We start from the raw sequence: 27,668 nt of genomic DNA on the forward strand, positions 1-27,668 counted from the left end.
AATAGATTTAGACATGTGTTGGAAATTTGTATTGGTGAAGTCCAATGAGCTTTTATACCATGAAAAGAAATTGTAGATAATATTTTGATTGCATATGAACTTTTACATTCTTTAACAAAAAAGAAGGATGAGATTTAATGAGTCTTTTGCTTTGAAGTTAGACATGAGTAATGCTTATCATTGAGTGGAATGAGTTTTTCTGGAAAGAATGATGACACGGATGTAATTTTGTATTGAGTGGATTAATTTAGTAATGAGGTGTGTTACATTAATGTCTTATTCTGTGGTGCTTAATGGGGTTCAAGGATAAGTGTTTCGACCTTCTACAGGGTTGAGACAAGGAGATCCGTTAAACTCATATCTATTCTTAATTTGTGTAGAGGGTTTTTTGAGCCTACTTAATTTAGCAAAAAATGATGGTTTAATTAAGGGGGCAAAGGTGGGACAAAGCAGATTAGAGGTAACACACTTATCTTTTTTGCAGATGACAGTATATTGTTTATCGAAGTAAATGCATTTAAGAGGATTGTGAAGGAATATGAAAGGGAGTCAGGACAACTCATTAATTTCGATAAGTCCCTTATTTATTTTAGTGAAAATGTGTCATTTGAGACGCAAGAACAAATTGGAAGGGTACTTGGAGTAAGGATCTTTAACAACCCCAAAAAATAGTTTGGGTTGCCAAGGATGGTGGGACGTCAAAAGAGAGATGCATTTGTTGGGCTAAAAGAGAAAATGGTTAGGAGGATGGAGAATTGAAGTACAAGGCAACTCTCGGTAGGAAGAAATGAAGTGTTTATTAAGTCCATTTTGCAGGCAATATCAATTTATGCAATGCAATATTTTTTGTTACCAGGTTATATATGTCATGAGTTTGATAACTTAATTTCCAAGTTTTGTTGGTGTAACGTTAATACCAATAAAGGGATTCATTGGTGTTAGTGGGAATTGGTATGTAGACCAAAGATGCATGGTGGATTGGGATTTAAAGACTTGACCAAAGTTAATATGGCTTTGTTAGCAAAACAGGGTTAGAGGTTAATTATGAATCCAAACAGTTTGTTAGCAAGAGTGATGAAAGAAAAGTATTATCCAATAGGGGATTTCATGAAAACTAATTTGAGTTCTTACCCTTTTTATACCTATAGGAGTATTTGGAGCATACGGAAGTTGTTGGAGCAGGGTTCTAGTTGGAGAGTAGGGGATAAAACTAAAATTAACATCTAGAATGATGTTTAATTGCCAAGACCTGGTCAATAGAGGGTACAAGTACAATGATCAATACTAGTTACACAATAGTATCAGATCTAATCAATGTGAATGATCAAGATGATGTACAAAGAATATTGGCAATTTCATTATCTAATAGCGTGCGAAAAAACGAACGGGTATGGTAAGGTGACAATATTGGGGTATACACAGTGAAAAGTAGGTAGAAATGGATTATGGCTGAGGATACATACATTCTAAATGATGATAGAGCATTATAGATTACATTGTTTAAAGCTTTCTACACAAAGCTATGGAATTTACAAGTTGCCACCAATATAAAAATTACACTGTAGAGAATAGAAAATAGTTACATGCCTACTTGTTAGCTCGAAGCTCAAGTCAAAATCACCAAGAGGGGGTGAATTGGTTTATTAAGAAATTTGTGGAAGCAACAAATGAATGGGCAACAATGAACGCAACGATTTATAGTGGTTCGACCCCAATTGTCTACTCTACTACCTTAGCTTTCCACAAACCACAAAGAAAGTAGTTCTAGGAGTCCTCATTAGAAATTTTGCATGGTTAATTACGGGCACGTATACGTACCTGATTGAATGCGTGTTGGATCAAACAATGGTAGAGGCACGTGCATGCTTGCAAGCTTTACAGTTTGCCGAAGATTTAAGTTTTCAACGAATTTTGGTGGAGGGGGGTGCATTGATAGCAATCAGAAAGATGAAATCGATTGAGGAGGATAAATCAAGAATAGGTATGTTGATTAGAGCTAATAAATACAAATATGAGAAGTTTGAAGAAATAGAGTTTCGTCACGTACCTCGAGAAATGAATATAGCTACTTATGATTTAGCTTAAGAAGGGAAGCAATTTGAACTGGCCAAATGCCGGATCGAAGCGGCCTTGCCGAGAGTGGAAGAGTTGGCTGCAGAGGACAGACACCTACAATTGGAAGGAAATAAGGGAAGTTTCAAATGGAATCGGAGAAAAGATTTCAAGAAAGATCTAATGAGTTTTGATCGGTTAGAGAAATGAAATTAGGACCGTCGATTTTTCATGCAAAGGAAGATTTTAAGTTTTGGATTGCCTGATCTTTCACTGGTGAAGAACTGATTTGGGGAAGAAGAGGAAACTGTTTAATTTCCCATTGGTTTCTGTTTATTTTTTTATTTTCTTTAGATTTGGCTGTTTGGTTTCCTTTTTTTTTAAAGATTATTTTGTTTTTTATTTATTGCACCGACCTTGTTGGCCAATAGGGATAAGACAGGCTTTAATGGCGGGAAGGGGTGTAAACGATTTGTTTCTTCTTTTTAATAATTATCATTAGTACGATTTTCTATTCAAAAATGCATGTTCCAATTGAGCTAAGGCTCAATTCTTATATCATAAAGATCTATATAAATTTATTTAAGCATATGAAAATATTAAGGCAAACTAAACACCAAACTTATCTGTTGTTAAGTATAATTTACGAGTTTCATCATAGTCAATTACTAAAAAACGACCCTTTTATATCTAAAATAACATTGTTTAGCCGTCCAAAAAATTATGAGTTCAATTTCCTCCCTCTAACCATGGTAATGAAAGGGATTGCTTTTAATGATGTAATAAGGTTAGTAACAATATTAAGCTATTCTTTATTATATATTAAATTAAAATAAAAAATATTAATTGAGTATTAATTTATTAATATGATTGTTGTTATAATAATATGAAAGACATGTAAAAGGATGTTAATTTATTTATATATATATTTTAAAAATATTGACAATATGCACTATTAAAATTGTTGATACAATGTACAATAATAGAGGAGGAGAAAGAGGAACAATGAGGAGACAAATGTGGTGTTATAGAGGTCGATCCACTTGAAAAGGTTGAGAGTTGGAACAAGGATAAGATGACAGACTGACTAAGAGGATAGTTGCTCAGAGTAGCTTTAGGATATAAAAAGTCGATCCTTTCTTCATCATTGGTTGATGTATTTATATAAGAGATCCCATTGTCTATTAACATGACGTGGCAGATTGTTATTGTAGCAGTCCGTTTTTCAGTGAAATCGGAATAGTGATTTTGGGACCACAAATTTGATGTCAAACAATTTATTTTATTATTATTTTAAGGTTTGCAGAATGATAGTAGCATTGTATAAAAATTTCATGAAGAAATTTTATTGTTTGTATGCTTAATTTGATAAAAAGGACGAGATCGCATAAAGTGCAAGACTTGTGTTCTATTAGAAAATGTGTTAAATTACTATGAAATTTAATTATGAGTGGCCTTAAATGGTAATTAGACCATTAACATATTAGTGGACAATTATGGACTTTATTTATAAAATTATAAAGGTTAAAAAGCAAGGTTAAAATTGCAATTAAGCTAATTAGTACAATAAAACAAAAAGAAAATTAAAATGTCATCTTCCTTAACGATAAAGACCACTAGAATTGAAGAATAGGAAGCCATAGCTAGGGCTTGAAGCATTTGGCCAACATTTCTAGTGCATGTAAGTGCATTTTTACTCGGTTTTTAATGATTTCTATGTTTTTGGAGCCGTTGTAGCTTAATCTAGCTAGCCTAAGGACTAATTTGTAAAACTATTAAAATTCTAGGGTTTTAACATGAATGAATGTTAGTTTATTTTTATGTTTGGTGGATGAAAATGAATGTTTGATAATAGTTGAACAACTTTTGTAAAGGAAATTTTGATGAATTTGTCAATTAGGGATTAGATTGAAAAATAAAAAATTATTCTTGGTAAAATTATGAAATAATTGAAATGTAGGGATTGTTAAAGGCCTAAGTGATGTTCAGCTATGGTAGGTTGGTATTAAATTGCATGAATTCTATTTTTATGAGCTAGGGACTAATTTGAAATGAATTTAAAAATTATAAGGGTAAAAGTGTAATTTTTCCAAAACATGATTTTTGGATTAAATTGAATAGAATGAATTTTGAATTAGTTAAATTTGATTATATAGATCAAGCAAAGCAACGTACGGATTTAGATCGGGGAAAAGAAAAATTATTGGATTAATCGATCGTATTTCTCCATTCGTGTTTGAAGTAAGTTCGTATATTTAATTAGCATTGAATTATGTTTTATTTAAATGATTTTATGTTATATTCTTGGTATTACGACTCTACGAAAATATTCAACGAAGTTTCAGTGACTTTTGGATCCCGTTTGAACCTTAATAATATATAGGATACAAATGACATGTCATTAGGGGTTACCGTGTTTCGAGTACTGGTCTTGTACGTCCTACTGGTGGTTGAGTTTTTGGAATGTGTTACAGTTACTTGACAACTTGTGTGAGCAGCACCGTGTAGCTACGTCCTGATTGACAGCTTGTGTGAGCAGACCCACTTATGGCTCGAGAGAGAGCAATTATATGAGATATGAGATAGTAGTGGTTTCGACCACGTGCACATAGTGTGTGATATTCTCGAGTATCCAATATTATTAGCACATAGTGTGTGAGATTCTCGAGTGTCCAATATTATTCTAGTGGTTCAACGGGTATACAAAAAGGAAAGGATCGGTATAAGCTTCAACTTATAATGTCACAAAAGCATGAGAAAGGTATGAAATGGTAGTGATTAAAGATTTTTAGTAAGAATGTTTACATGGAAAGCTTAAGGAAGCTCTTTGTTGTGTAATGAATTTGATTAAGTTATATGCTAATCACTATTATGAATTGTTATTGGTGCTTAGGCTTGTGCCAAGCAATGTTGGATATGTTCACTATTTTTACCTTTAAGTTTTTATAATGAAATGGTAAGTATTGTTTATGATTTACGAACTTATTAAGCATTATATGCTTACTTGTGTGATTTTCTCCTATGTTTTTAGATAATCGAAGGTTCATGCGAGTTGGAAGCTTGTTGGAGATCCATCACACTATTCGTCGGCTAAATTGGTAGATTTTGATGATTTTGAGTCATGGTTATAATGGCATGTATAGGTGTTTTGTTTAATGAATTTAACCATTATGTGTGGCTTGTATATATGTTATCTTGGTTGATGAATTAGTTGGTATGATATTAAGATTTTATGGTATTTTGTGTGGTTGATAATTTGATGTTGTGTTGGTTAAGATGATAGTAAGGAAATGTTGATGGAAATGGTATGGTGACAATGAATGGTTGGTGTGGAATGAATGTAGCAAGATGTTGGAAATAACTAGTTTTGGTAGTTTGGAAGTGATCATCTTTTGGTCAAATTTGTATGGTATCTGTTACTTGGGAAAATGGTCATTTGGTGTTGGTTGTGTATGCATTTTGGTATATGAAGATATGGATAAAAGTGGCTTTGTAATTGTTCAATTGGTACATTTAGTGAATGAAATGGTTAGGTGTTAGGTAAGTTTGATTGTTGAAATTGAGGTGTTATTTTGGCATATTGGTTGAATGGATAGTTTTTATGTTGTATAAGCTTGGATATGCATATGCAAAATGTGTTTTGAATGCTTGATTTTAGGTGCAAATGGCTTGTGCATGAGGTGTGATTTTGGGTGAGAAAAATGGCTTGGAAATGACCTATTTTTCGTCCACACAGGCGTGTGTCTCAGCCGTGTGTGACGCACGGCAAGACGACACGGCATGTGTCCCCTGTAGCTTTCAAAGGTTTGCAAGTCAAGTTGTTACACGGCCTAGCACACGGCTTGGCACACGGGCTTGTGGCTTGCCCGTGTGACCTAAGTCAGTGAGTTACACGGGTATGGGCACGGGCTGGGACACGATCGTGTGTCCCTATTTCGAATGTCCACACGACCTAAGACACCGGTCTGTCTTTTGGCCGTGTGACCCCTACAGTTTGAAAAATTTTAACTTTTTTTTGAAAAATTTCATATGTTTCCGATTTAGTTTTGATTTTTTTCTAATGTCTTTTTAAGGCCTCGAGGGCTCGTAAAAGGGACCCTATGTATGACTTTGGTTGATGTTGTTATGATTTATGTGATGAATTATTAATGTTAACTAATTGTACCTTGACATTATGCTCCGGTAACATTCTATAGTTCTAACCCGGCAACGGATACGGGTTAGGGGTGTTACAACTATGAAGGAGATTATCCTCATCCAATGTGTGAAAGGTGTACATTGTGAGGCCCAGTCCATCATTCACTCAATTAGTACAAGGTTGTTACGCCCAACTAGACTCTACAAAAGCTCAAGGGCATGTTCATATTAGAAAAGTGTTCACACTTAAAAAGTAGATGCCTTAACATCTTGAAGGCAACGAAAGGTGAGAAGCCTTCTTATTGCGAAGGATGGTTGAAAGCATGGAAGGCGAATGCCTTTCATTTCAAGGCGGGTGGTTGAGAGAAGTACTTTCTTTGACCAGATTACAAGAATGTCAATATTGTTTATACCACTAACATGTATCTTAGAGGGCGGAGGAATATAATCATGGTTATTATATGTTAAAGATTAATAAACTTAGATATTAAATTATTTATAAAATTTAAAAAAAACATTACTACACTATTAAATTAAATCATATTTATAATAAATTTGTAAATATTCTATATGCAACGTGTAAATAATCTAGGAAGTGACGTGTAGAAGTTAAAACACAGTATAATAGCTAACAACAAACTCCGGAAGGAGTGAAAAAATAATTATAAAATAATAAAAATGATTTCAGTTATTCAGTTGGAGTCGAGGGGGAGTACTAAGCGACGGCGTTTTCATCGGTGGTTTACTCGGAGACCAGGTTGGTTAGTTCTAGTTCTTATTTAAACAGTGTCGTCTCGTCGAATGAAAACTCTCTTTTTTCTTTCTCTTTGGATCTCTTCTCTGCTCCCAAACCCATCCAACATTTTTGAGGTATTTTTTTTCACCTTTTAGAATCTGTAAATTTTATAATTTCATATCTAAAATTTCAAATTTTTTGTGGAGTTCTTTTCACATTTACTGAGATTTTAATTTGTATTTTATGAATATAATTATTGGATGATTATGCTGAATCTAAAAGTAAAAGAATAATGAATTGAGATATATTTGAATTATGACAATTGTCTTCCATCTTCTAAAGTCTTTTCTTTCTTTCTTTATTTTCAGGTTTGTTAGGTCGGAAGTCCCTGATTTTCTGGTCTAAGTCTAAGATTCTAAGTAGTTAAGATTTAGTTGTAATTTATTTTTATTGTTATTGTTCTGTCAATATGTGGAGTTTTGCTTCAAATACCATTGCTAGCATTGGGTTAAAGAGTTCAAAAGAGGCGAATCAAGCTTGTTCCGAGTGTTCAGATGACGAGCTGTGTTCAAATGGTAGTAGAGATGAAGGATTAGAGTGTCCCATTTGTTGGGAACCTTTCAACATTGTTGAGAATGTGCCTTATGTCTTATGGTGTGGTCACACTCTTTGCCAAAATTGCATCCTGGGTCTCCAACCTGCTGTTTTGAAACTCCCCACTCAGCAAATCAAGATCCCCATGTTCATTTCTTGCCCATGGTGCCACTTAATATCGCTACGGCTAGTTTATAAGGGGAACCTCAAGTTCCCTCGCAAGAACTTCTTCATTTTGTGGATGATCGAGAGTTTGAATGGGGATAGGTATGGCATTTCCAGGAGAAATCTATCTGGGGACAATCAACCCGTTGGCTCTCTGAGATGTAATTTAATGCTTGGCAATCAAGCTATCAGTGGTGTTGTTAGGAGAGGATCATATGCCAATCTTTCTGAACAAAATAGGTCTCTAGATACTGGTGGCAGAAATAATGCTGAGAGGCATCATTTCTCGCTTCATAAATCATTGGATTTCTTCATTCACTTTACATCCAAGTTCCCATTGGTCATCATTTTCCTTCTGGTTGTCTTCTTTGCAATACCGGGGAGTGCTGTTATCTTATTACTCTACTTTCTGGTCACAGTTGTTTTTGCCATCCCGTCTTTCTTGGTACTGTACTTTGCATTCCCTATGTTGGATAGGTTGGTAAGAGAAATCACCTCATGAGATGTTGCTTTCTCACTTCAAAGGTCAGAGAGATATATGGTTCCAAGTGAACACATCTATCCGTGTTATCATCCTTCTTCCAATGCTCACTCCACTGGTTTTATTTGAAATTTAGTAGCTCCGCGCTGGTAATGGGATTTTTTAGTATCCTGAAGCTTTCAGATTAATGCATTGTTTTCGATATGGACTGTGACTAAGTGACTTCAAAACATCTCAAAAGCTTGTTTTGGAAATTGTGTTTGTGCCCTTAATAAAATGTCATTGAAATGTCAACTTACTTGTTGTACAAGCTTGAGTTCTCAAAAGAATATAATTTGCAGTTAATTGTGGTGTTTTTTGTTTGTTTGTTTATTTTCATAATTTTTCTGCATTTTTATATACAATTTGCTACTTTATATCGTTGCAGACAGTTCAAGTTAAGATAAATGGTTTTGCCGGTTGCTTAATCTTTTAGCCCTCAGCTTTTGTCATTGTGGTGTATGGCTTTACTTCCTATTATATTTTAACTGGTTTCTTTAACTATTTCTGAATGCTCAAATGGCCTCGTTACTTTTGTCTAACTTGGGCTCGTATATACTGCTATCTGATGATTATTGAAATAAAGCTTGCTGCATTAACCTTAAAGATTCTGCTTGTCTTCATTTTATTCTTGTGCATGATATAGAGATCTTTTCATTATGGTTCAAATTCAGCGTGGAAACTTGCACTATTGTTTATCTTCTGGTAACAGTTGAATGTTCATGCACAATCTAAAAGCCCTAGTAAGATATGGTTAACTAAGGATTTAAACTCTCAGCATGTTCTTGTTATCCTCAAGGTTTTTGCAGTTTCAAGTATTAGTTTCTTGTTATTCAGTAGTAATGGTGGGAGGTATTCAGATGGTTGGAGGGTTTATTTATTTATTTATTTATTTTATTTTTGTACTTTAGATTTATAATTCCAGAAAAAGTTGGATTTTAATTCATGCTTCTGCAGCAATTGAAGTTTGGATTATACTGTCAATCTTCGAGACTATTCAAATTCCTTCATGATCAAAATAATATAAAACGATTTCTGCATTTTATCTTCACATCATTTGCGCTGTAAATTTATTATTTTATTTTGAGTAACAGAGTCCTGTCCAAGACATGGGCTAGGATTTTCTGCATGAGCTGCTATATGGCTTCATATATGTTCATACTAAACATCAGTTGTCCGAAATATTAGTAAAGCAACTCAAGGTTCTTGAAGAATTATCTGTTTGAAACAAGGCTAAATGATTAAAATTATAGTGTCTCTACTTGTGCTTAGGCATCGTTTAATTAGTCAAAGCATTGTGTAAGTGGTTTTATATGTGACTTGAAAGTCATGATACTACTTATTAGTTAAATTCAACAGCAGAAGCATGTCATCGGAAGCTCTCCTGTTGTTCTAATTATGTTTGCCTTTTCCTTTGCTTTAAGCTCATCATTTCTTTGTCTAGCATTTGCCTGTGCTCTTGCTCCATCTGCAACTTGTTTGATGTAGTCCATTTCATTCCTAAATTTGGTTAAGGCTCTTGCTCTCTTTTTCTCCGATTCACTCTTCTGCTTGAAGAATTAAGCTGTTAGTTTCTAAGAATTAGTTGTAAATTAGAAAAGAAAAACATGTCTAACCTCTGAATAAGCTGTTAGTTTCTAAGAATTAGTTCGACTTTAGAAAACAAGTCTAACCTCTGCTTTGTCCAGCTTGCTTCTGGCCTTCTTTTTCTTCTTTTCCTCCCATTCGAGTATAGTGTTATTTAACTTCACATACCTGTAATTCATTGTTAGTGAAGAAGATCATATACTTCTAATTGCCTACAACTGTTTAGTACTAAACAATTAGTGCTTCTCGGTGTCAATGTATTATTACCGGTCTTTGATTTTAGCCATCTCTGCTTTCTCCCAAGCATCTGCTTTTGCTTGATCTGACCCTGGCCTTACTGTATGCTGTCTTTTGGGTTCTACCACCGGAGGCACAGGTTTAGGGATAGGAGGCAGTTCGGGTCTTGTTGCAGGAGTTCCTGGTTTAATGGCATGATGGTCTGGTTTTGATGTTGCTCTTTCAGGTTTCGGTGCTGCACGTTCTGGTTGACTGGAAAGTGTATCAGGTTTCCGGGAACTTCCAGGTTCTGTACGACTAGAGCTGCCCACGTTATCAGTAAAAATAGCAGGTCTTCTAAACGATGACCCATGTCTAGTTGCTTTTTCATCTTTGGCATTGGGTACTGGCACTTTGATGTCTGCACTGTCTGGAACTTTCTTCGAACCTTCACCTGTTAATTTCTTTTGGTTAAGCAGGCAGAAAGAAGAATTCTTAATGCTTTGTTACATGGATATCCGGATTCTATATCTTATGCCTTGAATCTTTACCTGAAAATTGTGCGGATACGATGCCAGGTTTCCATGTTGAAAATGTTGGACCTTCCTTTCTGTTCTTGTCCTTGATCGAAGAGGTTTCTGCAATCGATGTAATGACATATGCAGCAGCTGCAACTCCAACTACTTGCTCTGTTATATAGTTTGAATCATGATTCCAACTAGTCATTTTGCCAGAAAATTGGTTTTGAAACAAATTCTGGGTTCTCTTCTCTGCAAAATCGGAAGTTAAGGTCAGTTATTGTTGCTTTGTCTCTTATTTCTTTCTCTCCCTAAAATGGTGATATAGGAGGAATGCAATTTTAAAGATGTTCATTGTTACAGCTTCAAAGAAGCAAGGGATGTTATTTGCTCATCCAGGATTGAACATTTAAGAGATTTGGATACAATATAATACAAAAAACAACAGAGTTATACCTCCTTTGAAATGGTGGTAGACTTTGGTTTCTAGTACTGCTCAACTTATCTTCTGCTTTTCCCGGCCGGAACCAGAAATGGCATAAGCTATCAGTCAAAAGATTATGCAGATAAAATTAGAAAAAGAAAAACATTTCATCTTGATTTGAATTAAATAATGTTGGGTGAGAGAGAATAGAATTATTACCTATAGAGGCAAGTAATCTGGTTGATGGCAGATTCCTGTATCAAAAACAAAGGAGAATGAGGTGTGGCAAATTCTTCATTAATGGGTTCAAGAAAGAAAAGTGGAGGTATACAAGGAATGAAAAGGTTGGGTGGTTTATAAAAGCAAAGACAAAGGAAGAAGTGGTGGTGTAGGTGATGTTCATAGGCCTAGAGACGAGCATGCAAAGCAAGCTTGGGTTATATGCATTACTTTGTTCGCATGCAAAAGTCGGCTTTGGATATTCTTAACCCTCAGTCTACCACAAGATACGTATTCTTTCTTTGTCTTCAGGCTTTTGGGTTTTTATTTATTTCATCTCTTTTTAAACAGCCTCAAGGGACGTTTCCTTTCCCAAAAGTTTGACAAGAATCTTGTTTTTGCCTGCTCACCTAGCTTTGCCTTTTTAGTCGTTGCCTACGTTATTACCACCACGCTTTTCAAGTTTTTAAATCTATTTATTGGATTTCTTTTCCAAACAAATTTATAAATGTTACTATATAATTTTCAGGGTTTTTTTTCTTCAGAAAAAACGATCAACTTAATCAAATTCTACTGTCTGAACAAGTTAGGTTTAAAAATATTAGTAGGCAATACAAAAATCATTTATGTAATGAATTGATTCAATGTCTAATTTGATTTATGAATTTTGATTTAGGATCAGACTTATCATTGAGGTTGAAAAGTGGGAAGGTGCTATTGAAACGTTTTTAAGAAATAAAATTTTTATTTTAGATATGATTTTTTTTAAGATATAAAGCTTAGAACTACTCATAACCCCTCCCAACCTTTAACTAAGAGGATAAATATGTTTCCTGTATTGACAATAATATTGATGCCAACCGAGTGAAGCCTTAGTTGATAATTTTAGATATGATGTTGTAAAATAGAATATATATACTTAAATGATACTTATACTGGTTAATAATATGATATATGAAATAAATATAAACTTGATTTATAAAAAAATAACAAATAAAATTAAAGTAGATATACGAGAGTATGCCTAATATAAATATTACAAAAAACTAAACATTTTTCTAATTCAAAGTGAATTCATTAAATTGCATGTTATGGCGTCTCTTGTTGACTCCATTTCGTAACTAGATGATTTCATCAATTTTCAACATTAAAACTTTTGATACAAGTATACACATCCATTCACTTAAATTCAAGATTTTAATAAAATATGATTTAACAAAATATAAATTTCAAAGAATAATAAGATGTGTTGTACATAATATTTAGCTCTAACCTATCTCATCTGATTGCCTATAATAAGTATTATTGTGTCTCTCACCAAAATCCTTATTTATGTACTTCTCAGCCCTGCACTAGCATTCTCTCTCCTTTCCATCTCTTTCCCATTCCATCTATGAGAAAATTCACTTTTTCTCTCTGCTTCGAGTTTCGAAATTATCAACTCTCCATCTTATTTTATACAAAATAAACCGGTGAACTGAACATTGCATCAAAAAGATTAACTTAGTAAAGGATCTTGATTTTAAATAAACTCTAAAAGTAAATTTCAAAGTCAGATTAGCAATATATTCTATTTAAAAGGAAAAGGAAAAAACTTGCCTTGAATCGTTATGAGCTTGGAAGTAGATAGACCGAAGTAAATGCCAAATAATGATGTTTGGTTTTATGGCAGAAAGAAATGGAGCAAAAGCCATCCGGTGTTAAAAAACGAATTTAAAATCAATATTTAGTTAAAAAAAGTGGTTTATTTACCAATTTTTTTATTATTTGAAATTCTGATTTGAGTTGAAAAATGTTTTTCAACCTCAAAGTCTTAAAGCCAGCTTCTTATTGTTTTTGGTAATGTAAAAAAAAGTGAATATAAAAAATGTTTTTGAAAAGTTTGATTTAAAATTTAAGTGTTTAGTATTGTTGTCAAAAAATGCTTTTGAGAAAATAAAATGTCCATTTTAAACATAAAGTTGTGATGTAAAATATGTATTCAAATAATGCTCAAATTCATTAATATTATGATATTTTAATTTATGAAATATAAATTGTAAATATTTGTAAACAATAACTATTAAATATTATTAAAATATAACCATTATAAATTTAAATATATAGTGGTATATTTGAAATCAATTTCAATAGAAAAACAATTATATACCCAATATAAATATTACATAAAATATATTGAATTATAAATAGGGTTAAAAATGTCATTTGACTCTAAAAGTGCTTTTCCCAAAATAAAAATAGTTTTGCTTTTGGGTTCAAAAACTTTTTTTTTTTTTTGTTTTATGAAAAACAAAAGGACAAAGAAAAATAGGTTATGTTAATTCTAAAATCTTCTTAGCTTTACTTTTTTTCTCCACAGGAAGCCATCATCGTATTCTTCAAACCTCAAGGCAGTCTGCATTTGCTCACTTTGGTGTTGGATATTATCCAAGATTGGCTTCTGTGACCAGTGTATGATTTGGTGTGACTTGATATTTGCTAAATACTCATTATATTTGATTTCTTTTCTTTCTTTTTTTTTCGTTACATTCTCTTTACTTGTATGTTTCCTTGATTTGTTGGATGAAGTCCTTTGCTTCCTTTATAACTGTTATAGGGTTTGGTTTTACACCTTTATAAATGACCCTATTTCTGTAAAGCCAGATTTTTCAAAGAAAAATACCCCTCATTTAACCTGGTTGTCGAGTCCGAGTTACAGGATGCCACATTCGTTGCCAAAGCAACTATGAACATCTAACATTCAATCCGAAAAATAAATCATGCAAACACAAGCATTTCCATAGTCACATTTATTATTGTTATATAATTTTTTTCGAGACTCAAACATGCTTCTGATAGTTCAAAAAATTAACCCGAACATGAAAAAGACCAAATTGTAAAATTTCAAAACTTTGGAACAAGTACCATACCCTTGAAAGGTATCGATACCAAATTTAGCTTCGATGTTTGAAAAATTCATCTTAAATCAATAGGTATCAATACTTGACTTATAGTATCGATACTTCCTTACAAGTACCGATACCAAATTCTAGTATCGATACCATTTTACGATTCTATTTCTTTTGTAAAAACCAAATAAAAGTCATATGTATTGGTACCCTGCTATAGGGTATCGATACTTTAGTCTGGTATCAATACTAAATTGACATTCTGTTTGTTTCAAATTTGATTGAAAATGCTAAGTACCGATACTTTTGCCAAGGTATCGATATCTTTAGTCCCAAAATGTCAAAATCTTTCATTTTATGCCCATTTCATGCCCAACTAATTTTGCATTCAAATGATGCCTTAGGCACACTTAAAAACCTGCACTTAACATATCAAATTTTATACCATCTCATCGCATTCCATCAAGTCTAAACATTAAATGCAACCTAACCAGAACTTTGACTTCAAAACTTAGCTACACCACTTGCACAATTCCAATTTTCATAACATTCATATACCAATACAAATCATCATATGTTCATCTCAATATGCATCAAACCATACCAAACCTATCCATGCCAAATTTATACTCAATTATACCAATTCAATTGCCATGTAAACATCCCAAACCATTTTTCAAGCTTACCTAATTCAACAAGACAATTAACATGGTCAAAATCATGTTTCACTCTCAAAACTACTTAACCATAATCACTCTCATGCTATTATCATTTCATAATAGATATCCCAAAATATGCCATTCAAGCATTTTCATTCCAACCAATTACCACATATTCTAATTCATGCATTTACCTAATTTCATGCTATAACCTTATCCAAGTCATTATATACCAAGATCATCACAAGTTATCAAAACACTTATAAACATTATATTTACATCCAAACATCTTAGACATACATGCCACAATCTAGATTCAAAACGTTCAAACATCTACTGAATGGTATAAGATAGTGTGAGCTTCAAAAGTTAATCTGACTTGACATGTTCCACAAAGCGATCTACAAGAAAAAGGGAAAGAAAACGGAATAAGCATATTGAATGCTTAGTAAGTCCATATGAAATTAACTAAACACACCTTGACATTTTAGCTAGTTTAAGTAATTAAAACACAATTGTACAAACCATGGCATTCTGTTGGCTTCCTTATGTATAGATATACAACTTCACAAAATCATCAATAGCTTAGTCCATTAATACAACAAGATCATAATACTCAATTCATATACAAGTACAACGATACCATTTTATATCATACTATTCAACTTTTCTCATTTTGTAAACATATCAATCTAATAACTTAATATAATTTAACTTGACATAACATTTTATAATAATAAGGTGAGTTTAATGTATAACAGAGTAATATAGCATTATAACATGTAATGTACTATTCAATATATAATTGTACGCATAAATTCCACGATACAATACCATTTGTATCATTTATTTTTCGTATAACCATTTGAGCATGAGACTCGTATAATTTCATTGTCATTTCTCTTTTCCATTAATTTAATAGCCCGATGAACTGTAATAAATAGATTCGGATACACAGGTAACTACACTACACCAGATTTACTTGTAAGAGCTCAAACTACAACACACCAGGGCATCGAAATGCAAAGCCTGTAGGCATCATATAATCAGTATCAATACATCCCTCCACCTCACCAGTATAATTTGATAATCCGCAACAAATGCTGATTCCGGTATAATCAGTATTATCTCTGTACCGTCGCATATATCTTGTATAGCGTGTAAATAAATCTATTGGCATGTTAATCGTATCTCATCCTTTAATATGTCCACTTGGGCTTTTTTTTTTTAACCATATACAATTCATTACAATCCTTATAGCCATATGCACACTTTTCACATTTCAAATAACAATCCATTTACAATTTAAACCTTGTAACATCATTATATACATACTATCCAATCATATAACAATGTCACATCCATTCGATATCATGTATTTGTTCATATTTACCATTTAATTTATATTTTACGATTTAGTCCATTTGATGCTAAAAAGACATTATTTACATAACAATTCAAACTAAAAGTAAAACAATAAAATCCAAACATATCATGAATTAATAAAGTAAGTCTCATATGAACTTACCTGATAAAAACAACAACAAACAAGGTGTCAGGAACTAATCTGCAATTTTTCCTTTTCTATGATTATCCTCGATTAATTCAATTCTTGATATATAATAACTTATTTTAATTTATCAATTCCAAACATCTTATAACAACCTATTATAAATATATATCAATTCAATTTTATTTTCTAAATGTCCCCTAAATTTTTGCATTTTATTCAATTTAGTCCCTAAAATCTAAATAGCTACAACTTTCGAATTTGAGCCTGGATTTTGAAATTGATCTTAATTTCATCCTTTTACAGCCCTCTATTATCAATAATTATAGAATTTCAACATCAATTTTGAAATATTTACACTTTAGCCCCTATGTTTAAAACTAACAATTAAACTTTGCAAACTAGTCTTTTTTCATATCTAAGCATCAAATCTAACCAAATAAAGCCAATTTCATCAAGAATTCATCAATGGTAACATTTTAAAACTTTAATAGTTGTGAAAACTTTAACAATTTTGAAAACTAATGCTCGGGTTAGCTAAATCGAGCTTACACGATCTGATAATAAGGACTATTTTGTAAAAGGGTCAAATTAGGAGTAGTTATAAAGAAATAATACCAAAGTTTTAAAATTAACCTATTTTCCCCTTTCATCTCTATAAAACACACGTTAAATTTCTCCCATTCTTTTTTGTTGTCGTCCCTTGCTTTCCCAAGCTCTTCTCATTCAAGTTTTGATTCCTAAGCTCTATTCCTTTGATTTCTATCATCCTCCTAGTCATAAACCTCCATAGGAATTAAGGGAAACACCCAAAAACACTATAGTTTTCTCTATCGTCAAGCTTTCTGGGTTTTTTCATATTTTTGATCAAACGCTTGGATTTTATTTTACTAAGGTAACAAATCATTTTCTTATTAGTTTTTAATGTTATTTAGTCTTAAAACTTGAGTTTTTAGTTATTGAATCACATGTTTTAAATAAAAGCCAAAAGTTGGGTCGTTAATGGTGAATTTTGGGATTTGGGTAAAAATATGGTTTCAAAGTGTTTTTAAATAAATTTTGACATGATTAGAAGGTTTCTAAACTTGCTTTAAAGTTTTTTTTAAAGATTTCTAACGTTTTAATGAATTTTCAGAAAATAGCATAAAACATGTTGAAAAAGTCGGTACCATGAATTGAGTAATTTTATGTAGTTTAAAGGTTGGAAATTAGTCATAGGTGAATTGTAAGATGAATGGAATTAGTTTTAGGTGAAAAGACTAAGCATGGACTGAGATATTTGAATTTAAAGTTTGCTATGTTAAAGGTTTCAGTTACATGAGAACTTAGTTTAGGCTTATGTTTTTTATTGCTTATGGTGAGTCATTGGCTGATTTTTGAATGTATTGTTGTATAATTTATTGTGTTAAAACTTCAGATTCTTTAGACCATCTACAAGTTAGGAAAGACTAGTTGAGCTTTCGGCTTCTCGGTGAAAGCGTATTGGTGAGTGTTTGGAATAATTGATTGTGGACATGATTCAATGCATTATTTGGGAATTTAGTAGCAGCCTAATCCCCTACTCTAAATTTTGAGTGTAAGCTTTCTCAGACCTATGTTATCTTGTAAATTATGTACTTATGTGTTTGTGAATATGTGAATTGAGATGAGATGCTATAACATGTGATATATGGTTATGATAACTGTTGTAAAAGTGCAAATGTGTACATGTTATGTATATGTTAAATGTTAGCGACAGTGTTTTGCTAAAAATGCAAATATGCAATGATAGTGCATGGATAATCGGTAAGTGATATATGTTTGATTTAAGATATTTTGGCCTTGTGATCTTGAAACCGTTGGATATAGTTGGCATACCATAGGATTGTGGGTATTCACCTATATATACAGTGATTTTGGGTATTGAGGCCCTAGGACATGTTGGATGGATAAGGGAATGTGAACTAAGCTTCATTCAATGGGACATGTGAGGGGAAATAAGGAGAGTGTTAGCTATATGCTTGACTTATGAGATAAGTTCGACTCTATGAGTCATTTGGTGTGATTGGAGATCCGTGTATCCGATATGTGGTGATAGTGCCCACTTTATGTTTCATACTTCAAGTGCCAATTTATTGTTATATGTGATTGTGTGAAATGGGATACATGATTAATGGAATATGTGTTATGTGAGATATGCTTGAATGAATATTAAAATGCTATGTAGATGAACTAATAGATAATACATGAATAGGTATTATATGACACTAGACATAAGAACATTGTATTTGTATATATATATGGTTGTGTTATAGATGCATGATGACATGTTTGCGTAGTGATTATTCTAATCATTCACTGAGCTTGTTTAAACTTGCCCACTCTTTTCAACATATGCAGATTAGTGACGTTTCGGTGTGGGCAGTGTGATTTTTCGAGGGAGTGATCCAAAGAAGACTTGTTAGTATTTTGTAGGTGTTCATTATTTATTTACATTTTAGGGAATAAGGCAATGTGGTAGACCTATTTACAACCATGTTAGTTCTGAACATTTTATTGGTTATTGCTTTTGTTTATGAGGTTTATGAGTTATAAATATGCTTAGGCTTATGAACATTGATGATGGCATGATGTTTCTTGCTCGGACACGTTTCTGACGTTTTGAACTGTTAAATTTAGCCGTTTGGATTATTATTTTTCGAAGTATTTGATGCATGATGTTTAGAAACTAAATAGGAATGGACTAAATACTTTTGTATGTTGTATTTTTGAGGTCTATAGCAGAGGTATCGATAATCGGGTTTTAAAAACGATACCCCTGTGTTTTGAAACGTGCAGGGAAGTCAATATAGAGATTTGATATCGATACTTTTGCTCAAGTATCAATACTCAGGGTAAATATTTCGATACTTTATGACAGGTACCGATAATTTTCAACAGTATGATTTTTGTGCGAGAAACAGAATACAAGTTTGGTATCAATTTTCCAGGTGGTATCGATACCACTTAAAGAAAATATCAATACCCTAGGGTTAATATCGATACCTACGTGTTTAACTTTGAAATTTTGCTAAATGCTCCAAATGCTTGAATTTTTAACACGGTTAGTTACATTGATGTATGTCCAGCATGATTTAATGATGATTAATGCATGTATGTCTTAAAACCTGTGCAAATGCTATGAACGACAAGTGTCGGTTTTGAAATAGTGAACACTGTAGCGTACAAGTAGTGAGACGATAGTGTGACATCTTTATATTCAGGCTCGGCGACCGAGTCAGGTATATGGTGTTACAGAAAGCCCAAATAAAAAGATAATGGCTTTGGTTTTTAAGTTTTTAACATATAAGAATCTAAATAATAATACAATTTTTACACAAATCACACCTAACCATCCATCATATAGTTAAAATGATCTATATACAATTTTAAGTCTCGTTTAATTACTATATAAGCCCTTTAACAAATAAAAATCTATAACGATTAACTTTTACCACTTTTATGATTTAGTCTTTATACCTTAATTAGTCACCAATTTGGCAAATTTACCTATCCAAAATTTAATTCTCCTATCTAATAACTCCGTAAATATTTTTACGAGTTCGATTTACAGAAATGAGGTATTGATACCTCATTTTCCAACATCATTGACTTTAAGGTCAATACACTTGTACCTTAACTAACTATCTAATTAACAAATTTGTCAGACCAAAATTTAATATAATATTATATTTGACTCGTAAGTATTAATTAATAACACTTACGAACTCGATCGTCGAAGAACAGGGTTCTGAAATCACCGTTTTCTACACCATTGACTTTCGGGTCGTTACATGCTAACCTTATAAGTTTATCCTTCATGAAATCATCACCCACTCTTTGCCTGCTCCATAGCTTGTGTTACTTATTCTTTAATCTATCCTATGTTTAGTCTTATGGTTTGAAACCCATATCCTTATCCACACCAAATTGCTTTAGTGAAATTACATTCCCAGAATAGATGATTCTCGTCCTCTCTATTACCTTGACAAAGTGCACACTCCGTACCTATGGTGTTCACTCTCTTGTTAATTTCTACTTTGCAGGGAAAGGCTTCGCTGAGAATTTTCCAAAGAAATATGATCACCTTTTATGGCAGCTTGATGGACCAAAGGAATTTTCAAGTATTTTTTTGGTACTTTTTGATTTGTTGTGTTCGTATTCCTTATCTACTCATTTAATGCTTGAAAGTATGCCAATTTCATTAAGAATTCACCATCTTGTATGTGCATCCATTTGGGTTTTGGAGGACCTTCAAATAAGGACTTGGGATTGTTTAATTCCGGTTTGTTGATTTTGCCAATGATATCTCTGATTTGTACCTGGTTAGGGTTATCTATATCATTAAACGAACTCCATATATTATCATTTTTCCATGTGATATTATTTCTAATCAGCTCCTTGCCCATGAGGATGCTCTTCTAGGCCCAAGACACTTGCCTTTATTCGTGTCCAAAGAAAATTGTCCCTTGTACAATATTTCTTAACTAAAGTTTATTGAATGAGCCAATTTTGCCCATTTAAGATTCTCCATGTGAACTTGGCCATCGATGCTTTATTCATAACATGCACATTTCTTATACCGAGACCCCCAAGGATTTGTTAGAGAAAATCTGATTCTGGTTAGTAAAATGAATCTTCTTCCTATTTGGCTCCTCCCCCCACTAAAAGTTTCTCATTAGTTGATCCATTTTGTGTACAAATTTTCTTTGGGGCTTGAAAACAAGATAACTAGTATAAAGGTACACTATAAAGCACAAATTTAATCAAAGTGAGCTTCCTGTTGGTCCTAGTAATTTTGATTTTCAATTGATAATTTGAACTCCATTTTATTGAGGATAGGTTGGAAGAATTTGTTCTTCCTGTTTAGGAATCCTAACTCAATCCCCAAATGTTTACCTACCTCCCTACTAGTCTTTACCTAAAGAATGCCTCTGAACATTCTTTTGAATTTGGCAATTCTTGTTGATTTTGCGCTCCAATTTATTGTAGTTGATACATAGTCTTGATAATGTGTTATATTGCTCCAAAATCTTTTTCACTGTGTGGCATGTCTCCCTTGTCTTAGGCCTCTAATAGGATTGAAAGTACTTGTAGGGGAACCATTAAGCAGTGTTTGTGCACTGCATGATGAGATTAATCCATTTTTCCTCAAAACCACTTGCTTTCAGTACTGCATATAGAAAATTCCAACTCAACCTATCTTATGCTGTGTTCATATCCAACTTCAGCGCCTTTATGCTTCTTTGCCTTTTGTTTTCCTGTTGATGAAATTAATAATCTCTGAAGCCAAAATGACATTGTCTCCTATTTGCCTTCCCCCAATAAACGCATTCTGATACGAGAGATAATTTCACTAAGAACAGGCTTTAAACACCTTCGATATGACCTTGTATGCAACATTATACAGACTTTGGTACTAACTAACTTTCTCCGAGCATTTTCCTTTGAGAATTAACACGATGAAAGTTTTATTCAACTATTTCAATAATTTACCGGTGTTGAGGAAATTAAGGCACGCATCAACCTTGAGTGGACCTACTACTTCCCAATTTTTCTGAAAAAAGTTCTTTAGAAATCCATCCAGTCCCGGTGCCTTAAGAGGTCCCAAATCAAACATTGCTTTTTGTATTTCCTCTTCCATAAATAGTGCGTTGAGGTTGTCGATTAAATGCTCGGGAATTTTCGGGATATCCAAATTGCTTAAAAATCTTTCTTTCTATTGAACATTATTACAATCCTCTTCTAAGAAGATGCTCTTGAAAAGTTTTTTAAAGCACCTCTCAATATCTTCTTGATTATCCAAATTTCTTCCCTCTTCATCTTTGGTCGTGTAAATTGTGTTTCTGATCTTTCTTCTGTTGGCCAAGAGGTGAAAATATATTGTATTTCTTTCTCCTTTGACTATCCAATTAATTCTTGATCTTTGGTGCCGTAAAATTTGTTCTTCTTCGAGGTCTCTTTCTAGTTCATTTTTGAGAAATCTTACATGGTCGATGGATGATGTCTTTCAAGTTATTTTGCACCTCTCCTATATTCTCCATGAGAGCTTGTTTCCTTTTATGGATGTAGCCAAATGACTTTCTATTCCATGCTTTGAGTCATTTCCTTGTAATTTTTAATTTCGAAAGGAGTCTACATGATGGGAAGCCATCCTCTTTGTTCTCCAAGCCTCCTTAACAATATCTATGCTATGTGGTTCTAGCAACCACATTGCTTCTAAGCAAAAAGGCTTTCTCATGTTGATATTTTGCTTGTTTGAGTCGAGTAGGATCACGCTATGATCTGATTCTACAAGTGGAAAATTATATAAGTATACTCTAGGATAGTCTTCCAACTGTGTCGCATTGCCGAAAGCTCTATCCAATTCCTCCCGTATCGCCTGTTCACCACATTTGTTGTTTGTCCATGTGTTTAAAGCACTCTTCACTTCAAAAGATGTTTGTTTAGTATTGTTTATGGCTCTAAAAACACTTTTAGCTCCAAAAACACATATAACTTTTGATTGTAGTTTAAATGTATATATGAAAATTTTATTTTAGTTCAATTATACACATTTAAATAAATAAACACATCATTTATTTTTATATTGGAGAAATATAATTATTTTTATATGTAATATGTAATCGTAAAATAAAATTATATGAATAGTTTATAAAAATTGAATCAAATTAACATATATAAAATTCTACAAAATCAAAATACATATATAAAATTACATATTATGCAAAAGTTTAGATTTTGAGATTAATTACATAGGGTATTAGGAAGAAATGCAACAAGATTTTGGCTTCATTGCAACAATGAGGAACTTCATGCATCAATACGATTGAACTTTAGATATTTACAGTCAAATGGTATTGCTTTCGTGTTTTACAGCTTAGTGAACTTTTTTTGTTCTTTTTTGAAAAAAAGCTTAGTAAACTTTAACATTAGAATTATGAATGATATTATGCTTATCACTGTGTCTATGTTTGTTTTAGGACTCTTAGCAAAGGCTCGAAGGAAAAACAGTTCGGTCTTGTCGTGCTTCGAACTCTAGATCTTCCAGCTTAAATAAAAAGATCAACTAAAAATTTTATTGAATATCTTCCAGAAACCATGTCAGAGGTTCAACATTTGCTTTTCTAAAACAATGTCAAGCAGTAGCAAGAGATGCCTAACACTTTTGGAGAAATGCAAGAACATGAAACAACTAAAGCAAGCTCATGCTCAAGCATTCACGTCTGGACTTCGCACCAACAGCTTTGCTTTAAGCAGGCTCTTAGCTTTCTGTGCAAACCCCAATCACGGAAGTCTTACCTATGCCTGGAACCTCTTCACACACATTCAGGACCCCACCATTTGTATCTGCAACACCCTCATCAAAGCTTTCTTTCTCAAAGGTGAAACCTTTAAAACCCTTCAATTTTACAGCAACATGTTGAGCAAAGGCATGTCCCCTGATAATTATACTTTACCTTTTGTGTTGAAGGCTTGTGCAAAGTTGCAGTTTTTTCACTTTGGGGAATTGGTTTATGGTCATTGTCTGAAACTGGGTTTTGTGTTTGATATTTTTGTGGGTAACGCTTTGATTTCTATGTTCTGTGGGTTTGACAATGTGAAAGTAGCAAGGTACATCTTTGACGATATTCCTGGGCTTGATGTTGTTTCATGGACAGTTATGATTTCTGGGTATGGGCAAATGGGTGATATCGACACTGCAAGATTGCTGTTTGATGAGGCTCCAGTGAAAGATAGAGGAATTTGGGGGGCCATGATTTCTGGATATGTAAAAAATAATTGCTTTAAAGAGGGCCTTTACATGTTCAGGCTAATGCAAATGAGTGATACAGAGCCTGATGAGGCTATATTTGTGAGTATTCTTAGTGCCTGTGCTCATTTAGGTGCTTTAGATACCGGAATTTGGATTCATAAATATATGGATCAACAGAAGTTTCCATTGACTCTTCGTTTGAGGACTTGTCTTGTGGATATGTATGCAAAATGTGGGAATTTGGGAATTGCTAAAAAGCTGTTTGATGAAATGCAGCAAAGAGATGTTGTTAGCTGGAATGTAATGATTTCTGGAATGGCAATGCATGGGGATGGAGGAAGTGCAATTCAACTGTTTAGGCAAATGGAGAAAGATGGTGTCAGGCCTGATGACATTACTTTTATAGCTCTTTTTAGTGCTTGTAGTTATTCTGGTCTAGCATTTGAAGGTCTAAGAATACTGGATAGAATGTGTAACGTGTATAAGATTGAACCTAAAAGTGAACATTTTGGGTGCATAATTGATCTACTTATCCGAGGTGGGCTCTTTGAAGAAGCTAATCAAATAATTCAAAGAATGCCAGATTCAAGCAATCCCTCTGATGAAGCCATTGCCTGGAGAGCATTGCTGAGATCATATTGTAGTAGAGGACAAACCAAACTGGCTGAAGTTGCCGCTGAGAAGCTCATGCGACTAGAAGATCATAGTGGGGTATATGTTTTGCTCTCAAATCTGTATGCATCCTCGGGGAAACATTATGATGCCAAAAGAATAAAACAGATGATGAAAAGCCGAGGAGTGAATAAGGCTCCAGGATGCAGCTCTATCAAGATCAATGGGGAAGCTCACGAGTTTATTGCGGGGGAGAAAAGCCACCTACAAATGGATGAAATACACTTAATTTTGGAGAAGTTAGACGAGCAATTGCATCATGCAGGTTTGAGCCCTTATTCATAGCAGTGGCAATTACTGTTGGGCTTAACTGGCTAACTGGCTAACTGGCAAACAACTACCTACATCCAAATGGTAGTGTGAATGAAATGTCTCAACATCAGCATCTCTTAAAGAGTCTATACGGAAATGTCCCCAGATTTTTACGGATGTGTATTGGGTGCTATCTGTAGGAGTCACGCGCCTTAGCTTCATAGTAAAAACAAGCAAATAGCTTGTTGTCTGAACTCTTTTTCTCGGTTCAACTTTGGTGATTTAGATCTGCATTTTGCCATTGCTCTTTTTTAAATGATTCAATGTAAATCTGTTTATTTTCCATTGCTAGAGAACTAGATGAACCACTGTCTTGGCAAATATAATCTAAATTTCCAAAATTGATAACAACAATAGAGAATACTACATAGCTATTTTGACTCTAAACTAGGAACTCTGAGTCAGCAAGTTCCAGGATCTTAGGGACACCGATGGATTTTGCTCCTTTCTGGAATGAATTTCCTGCAATGTACCTGTCAACAATTTCTATGAACTGTCAATTAACAGACCTTATAAGAGTTGTAACTTGGCCAGAACTGAGAGTAGAAGAAAACTTGCATTTCTTTCAAGAAGGGATGTCTATAGAGTGCTTCAGGAATTCTTCCTGCAAATTGGTTGTGATCTAAATGCCTGCAGTTCCAATAAGATCCAATATAAGAACATGTATGGAGACGAGTTCATGAACGCATTGATGCTAAATTAGCTCAGAAAGCTGGAATAAACTGCAAATGCAGTATGAAAGAGGCAACGAGCGATGTCTAAATACTCGAAGCTTTAAAGAAGAGGCCAAGTTAAGTTCAAAAAGCAAATTAAATGAACTTTCTGGTTTAATACAATGAAACCCTACTCCAGCTACACACTTTATGTAAATTGCGACTAAACAGAAGTATCAACAATGTCTAACAATGAACTTACAAGGATGTCAACCGGGGGAGATGAATGATTTCATGTGGTATTACTCCAGAAAGTTTGTTGTAGGATAGGTACCTGTGACCAGTATGTTGAATAACGAAAATCCGAGTTAAACCAGAGTATTCTAACATAGTTAAAAGGGTATCCGATAATAAGGCGAACTCCGTACCATATCCCAAAGGTTAAAAAGCACCATACTTACAAGATTTCCAAGTTGGTCAAGCCTGCTATCTTTGCCGGAAATCCTCCAGTTAAGTAGTTATTATTTAGGTAACTGCAGGCAAATGTTTTGAACAAAAGTCGCTGCAATTAGCCATTCATTGGATTTAATGAAGGTAGTAACGGTTTGAGTGAAGTTATTGTCAACTTACAGGTTTCGAAGCGATGGGAAACAACCATACATGCTTATGAGCTGTTTTATAGTACCCACCAAATGATTGTTCCCAACATCCCTACCAAACATATGGAATTAGAATCCGGTGAAGGAAGGTTCACTAAGAACATTATACATTTGAGGAGATTTGTTATCTTACAAGTGCTGAAGTTTCTCCAAAGTACCTAACTCTGCTGGAATCCGGCCTGAAAATCGGTTTTGATGCAGATGTAAGTAACGAAGCTCCGGTAGACTCGCTAGCTCCTTCGGGATTTCCCCTTTAAAGTTATTGAAGCTCAGATACCTACACAAGTTTGAGGTTAGTATGAAGCAATAATCTTGAAGATTATAATATGAAACACACACATAAAGACACTTGGAAGTGCTACTTACAGATGTGTTAGACTCTTAAGTTCACCAATTTCAGAAGGAAGAACATCTTGTAGTTTATTCCATCTCAAATTACTAAACCAAAAATCAGGAAATAACCCATTATTTCATAACCTTAGATTCCCATTATTTCATAACCTTAGATTCTAGCTCTGAACAACGTATAATGTTGATTAAAACCAAAGAGAAAACAAAGGAACCATACAGTATTTTAAGACGTTTAAGCCGCCCGATTTGAGGCGGAATGGGTCCGGTCAGCTTGTTATTATGCATATCACTGTAATAAGCAACAATTTAATAACTTATTTTAATTCAATGAAACAAAAGAAGGAAATTAATGGTAAGGAAAAGATTAATTATATTCATACAGTCTTGTAAGATCGAACAAATTTGTCACCGGAACGGGAAACGGCCCCACGATTGACACTGCATAAACTTCTCTGAAAATTAAGAGGAAGCTAATTATTAAAATTTAAAAAATGGAAGTTTTTAATTAAAAATAGAAAAATAGTGAAGAAAATGAAAATTACAATTCGGTGACAACTCTGTAGTCACCCATGAGGGTGCAGGTGATACCGGACCACGGCGGCAGATTTCCATCGCCGCAAGGATCGTCACCGACCCAAGCGTACACCACTCTCCAACCTAACGACGCCTTTATTTCGTTCAGTGCTTTAACTGCCATAACGAAATCGAATCCCAAATTAAAAAAAAAAAGAAATAGAAAAATAAAGGAGCAATAATTAAGAAAAAAAGTAAAATTACCATCGCGTTTGAGAGTTTTGCAGAAGGAAAGGTTGAGAACTGGAAAGAAAAGGATGAGAAGAGTGAATAAGGGCGCCATTTTCACCAATTATAGTTCTTTTAAAAAAAATCAATTGAAGAAGGAGATCATCAAAAACGAAAGTTGGAAAAATTGGAAACCTGAGTTCACAGATATTTTGCTGAGAGTGTGTCGGATTCAGTTAAGTTTGGTCGGGAGAGGCGCGCGCAAATTTGGAAAGTCAACC

General features: G+C 33.5%; 4 protein-coding genes across 9 annotated transcripts; 2 read left to right on the forward strand and 2 right to left on the reverse strand.

Annotated features, from left to right (window-relative positions):
- The first annotated feature begins 6,832 nt into the window (after nucleotides 1-6,832).
- Nucleotides 6,833-8,510, forward strand: LOC107910128 (uncharacterized). Of its 2 annotated transcripts, none has more exons than XM_016837891.2 (2): nucleotides 6,833-7,059; nucleotides 7,294-8,510. In XM_016837891.2, exon 2 carries the CDS (start codon nucleotides 7,395-7,397, stop codon nucleotides 8,184-8,186), a length of 792 nt encoding a protein of 263 aa, XP_016693380.1. In that variant the 5' UTR covers nucleotides 6,833-7,059; nucleotides 7,294-7,394; the 3' UTR covers nucleotides 8,187-8,510. The 2 variants fall into 2 exon arrangements, with proteins under 2 accessions (XP_016693380.1, XP_016693381.1); XM_016837892.2 differs by having other exon boundaries at nucleotides 6,833-6,946.
- A 275-nt stretch (nucleotides 8,511-8,785) lies between these two features.
- LOC107910127 (remorin 1.4) lies at nucleotides 8,786-11,358 on the reverse strand. 2 transcript variants are annotated; one of them, XM_016837890.2, is made up of 6 exons: nucleotides 11,169-11,358; nucleotides 10,982-11,068; nucleotides 10,559-10,777; nucleotides 10,059-10,461; nucleotides 9,878-9,959; nucleotides 8,786-9,751 (listed from the first exon to the last, which is right to left on the reverse strand). In XM_016837890.2, the coding sequence occupies exons 3-6, from the start codon at nucleotides 10,731-10,733 to the stop codon at nucleotides 9,557-9,559; spliced, it is 855 nt and encodes a 284-aa protein (XP_016693379.1). In that variant the 5' UTR covers nucleotides 10,734-10,777; nucleotides 10,982-11,068; nucleotides 11,169-11,358; the 3' UTR covers nucleotides 8,786-9,556. The 2 variants fall into 2 exon arrangements, with proteins under 2 accessions (XP_016693379.1, XP_040944520.1); XM_041088586.1 differs by lacking the exon at nucleotides 11,169-11,358 and having other exon boundaries at nucleotides 10,982-11,087.
- An 11,875-nt stretch (nucleotides 11,359-23,233) lies between these two features.
- On the forward strand, nucleotides 23,234-25,268 carry LOC107910130 (pentatricopeptide repeat-containing protein At1g31430). Of its 3 annotated transcripts, none has more exons than XM_016837896.2 (2): nucleotides 23,234-23,628; nucleotides 23,905-25,268. In XM_016837896.2, the coding sequence occupies exons 1-2, from the start codon at nucleotides 23,379-23,381 to the stop codon at nucleotides 24,954-24,956; spliced, it is 1,302 nt and encodes a 433-aa protein (XP_016693385.1). In that variant the 5' UTR covers nucleotides 23,234-23,378; the 3' UTR covers nucleotides 24,957-25,268. The 3 variants fall into 3 exon arrangements, with proteins under 3 accessions (XP_016693385.1, XP_016693383.1, XP_016693384.1); XM_016837895.2 differs by having other exon boundaries at nucleotides 23,329-23,628; nucleotides 23,718-25,268; XM_016837894.2 differs by having other exon boundaries at nucleotides 23,234-25,268.
- On the reverse strand, nucleotides 25,240-27,645 carry LOC107910131 (probable leucine-rich repeat receptor-like protein kinase At1g35710). Of its 2 annotated transcripts, XM_016837897.2 has the most exons (11): nucleotides 27,424-27,645; nucleotides 27,189-27,336; nucleotides 27,027-27,098; nucleotides 26,864-26,935; nucleotides 26,662-26,733; nucleotides 26,429-26,572; nucleotides 26,267-26,347; nucleotides 26,098-26,169; nucleotides 25,899-25,970; nucleotides 25,542-25,613; nucleotides 25,240-25,456 (listed from the first exon to the last, which is right to left on the reverse strand). In XM_016837897.2, exons 1-11 carry the CDS (start codon nucleotides 27,500-27,502, stop codon nucleotides 25,366-25,368), a joined length of 975 nt encoding a protein of 324 aa, XP_016693386.1. In that variant the 5' UTR covers nucleotides 27,503-27,645; the 3' UTR covers nucleotides 25,240-25,365. The 2 variants fall into 2 exon arrangements, with proteins under 2 accessions (XP_016693386.1, XP_016693387.1); XM_016837898.2 differs by lacking the exon at nucleotides 26,662-26,733.
- Nucleotides 27,646-27,668: the final 23 nt, after the last annotated feature.

This window comes from Gossypium hirsutum, chromosome D02 (genome assembly GCF_007990345.1).
Source record: "Gossypium hirsutum isolate 1008001.06 chromosome D02, Gossypium_hirsutum_v2.1, whole genome shotgun sequence".
NCBI lineage: Eukaryota > Viridiplantae > Streptophyta > Magnoliopsida > Malvales > Malvaceae > Gossypium > Gossypium hirsutum.

Coding starts and splice junctions, on each gene's coding strand:
- LOC107910128 (XM_016837891.2), top strand. CDS start 7,395: ATGTGGAGTTTTGCTTCAAATACCATTGCTAGCATTGGGTTAAAGAGT.
- LOC107910127 (XM_016837890.2), bottom strand. CDS start 10,733: ATGACTAGTTGGAATCATGATTCAAACTATATAACAGAGCAAGTAGTT. Junction 10,462..10,558: donor CGTATCCGCACAATTTTCAG/GTAAAGATTCAA, acceptor AGAAATTAACAG/GTGAAGGTTCGAAGAAAGTT. Junction 9,960..10,058: donor ATGGCTAAAATCAAAGACCG/GTAATAATACAT, acceptor AATGAATTACAG/GTATGTGAAGTTAAATAACA.
- LOC107910130 (XM_016837894.2), top strand. CDS start 23,379: ATGTCAAGCAGTAGCAAGAGATGCCTAACACTTTTGGAGAAATGCAAG.
- LOC107910131 (XM_016837897.2), bottom strand. CDS start 27,502: ATGGCGCCCTTATTCACTCTTCTCATCCTTTTCTTTCCAGTTCTCAAC. Junction 26,573..26,661: donor CTTAAGAGTCTAACACATCT/GTAAGTAGCACT, acceptor AAACTTGTGTAG/GTATCTGAGCTTCAATAACT. Junction 25,971..26,097: donor TTGACCAACTTGGAAATCTT/GTAAGTATGGTG, acceptor TACTGGTCACAG/GTACCTATCCTACAACAAAC.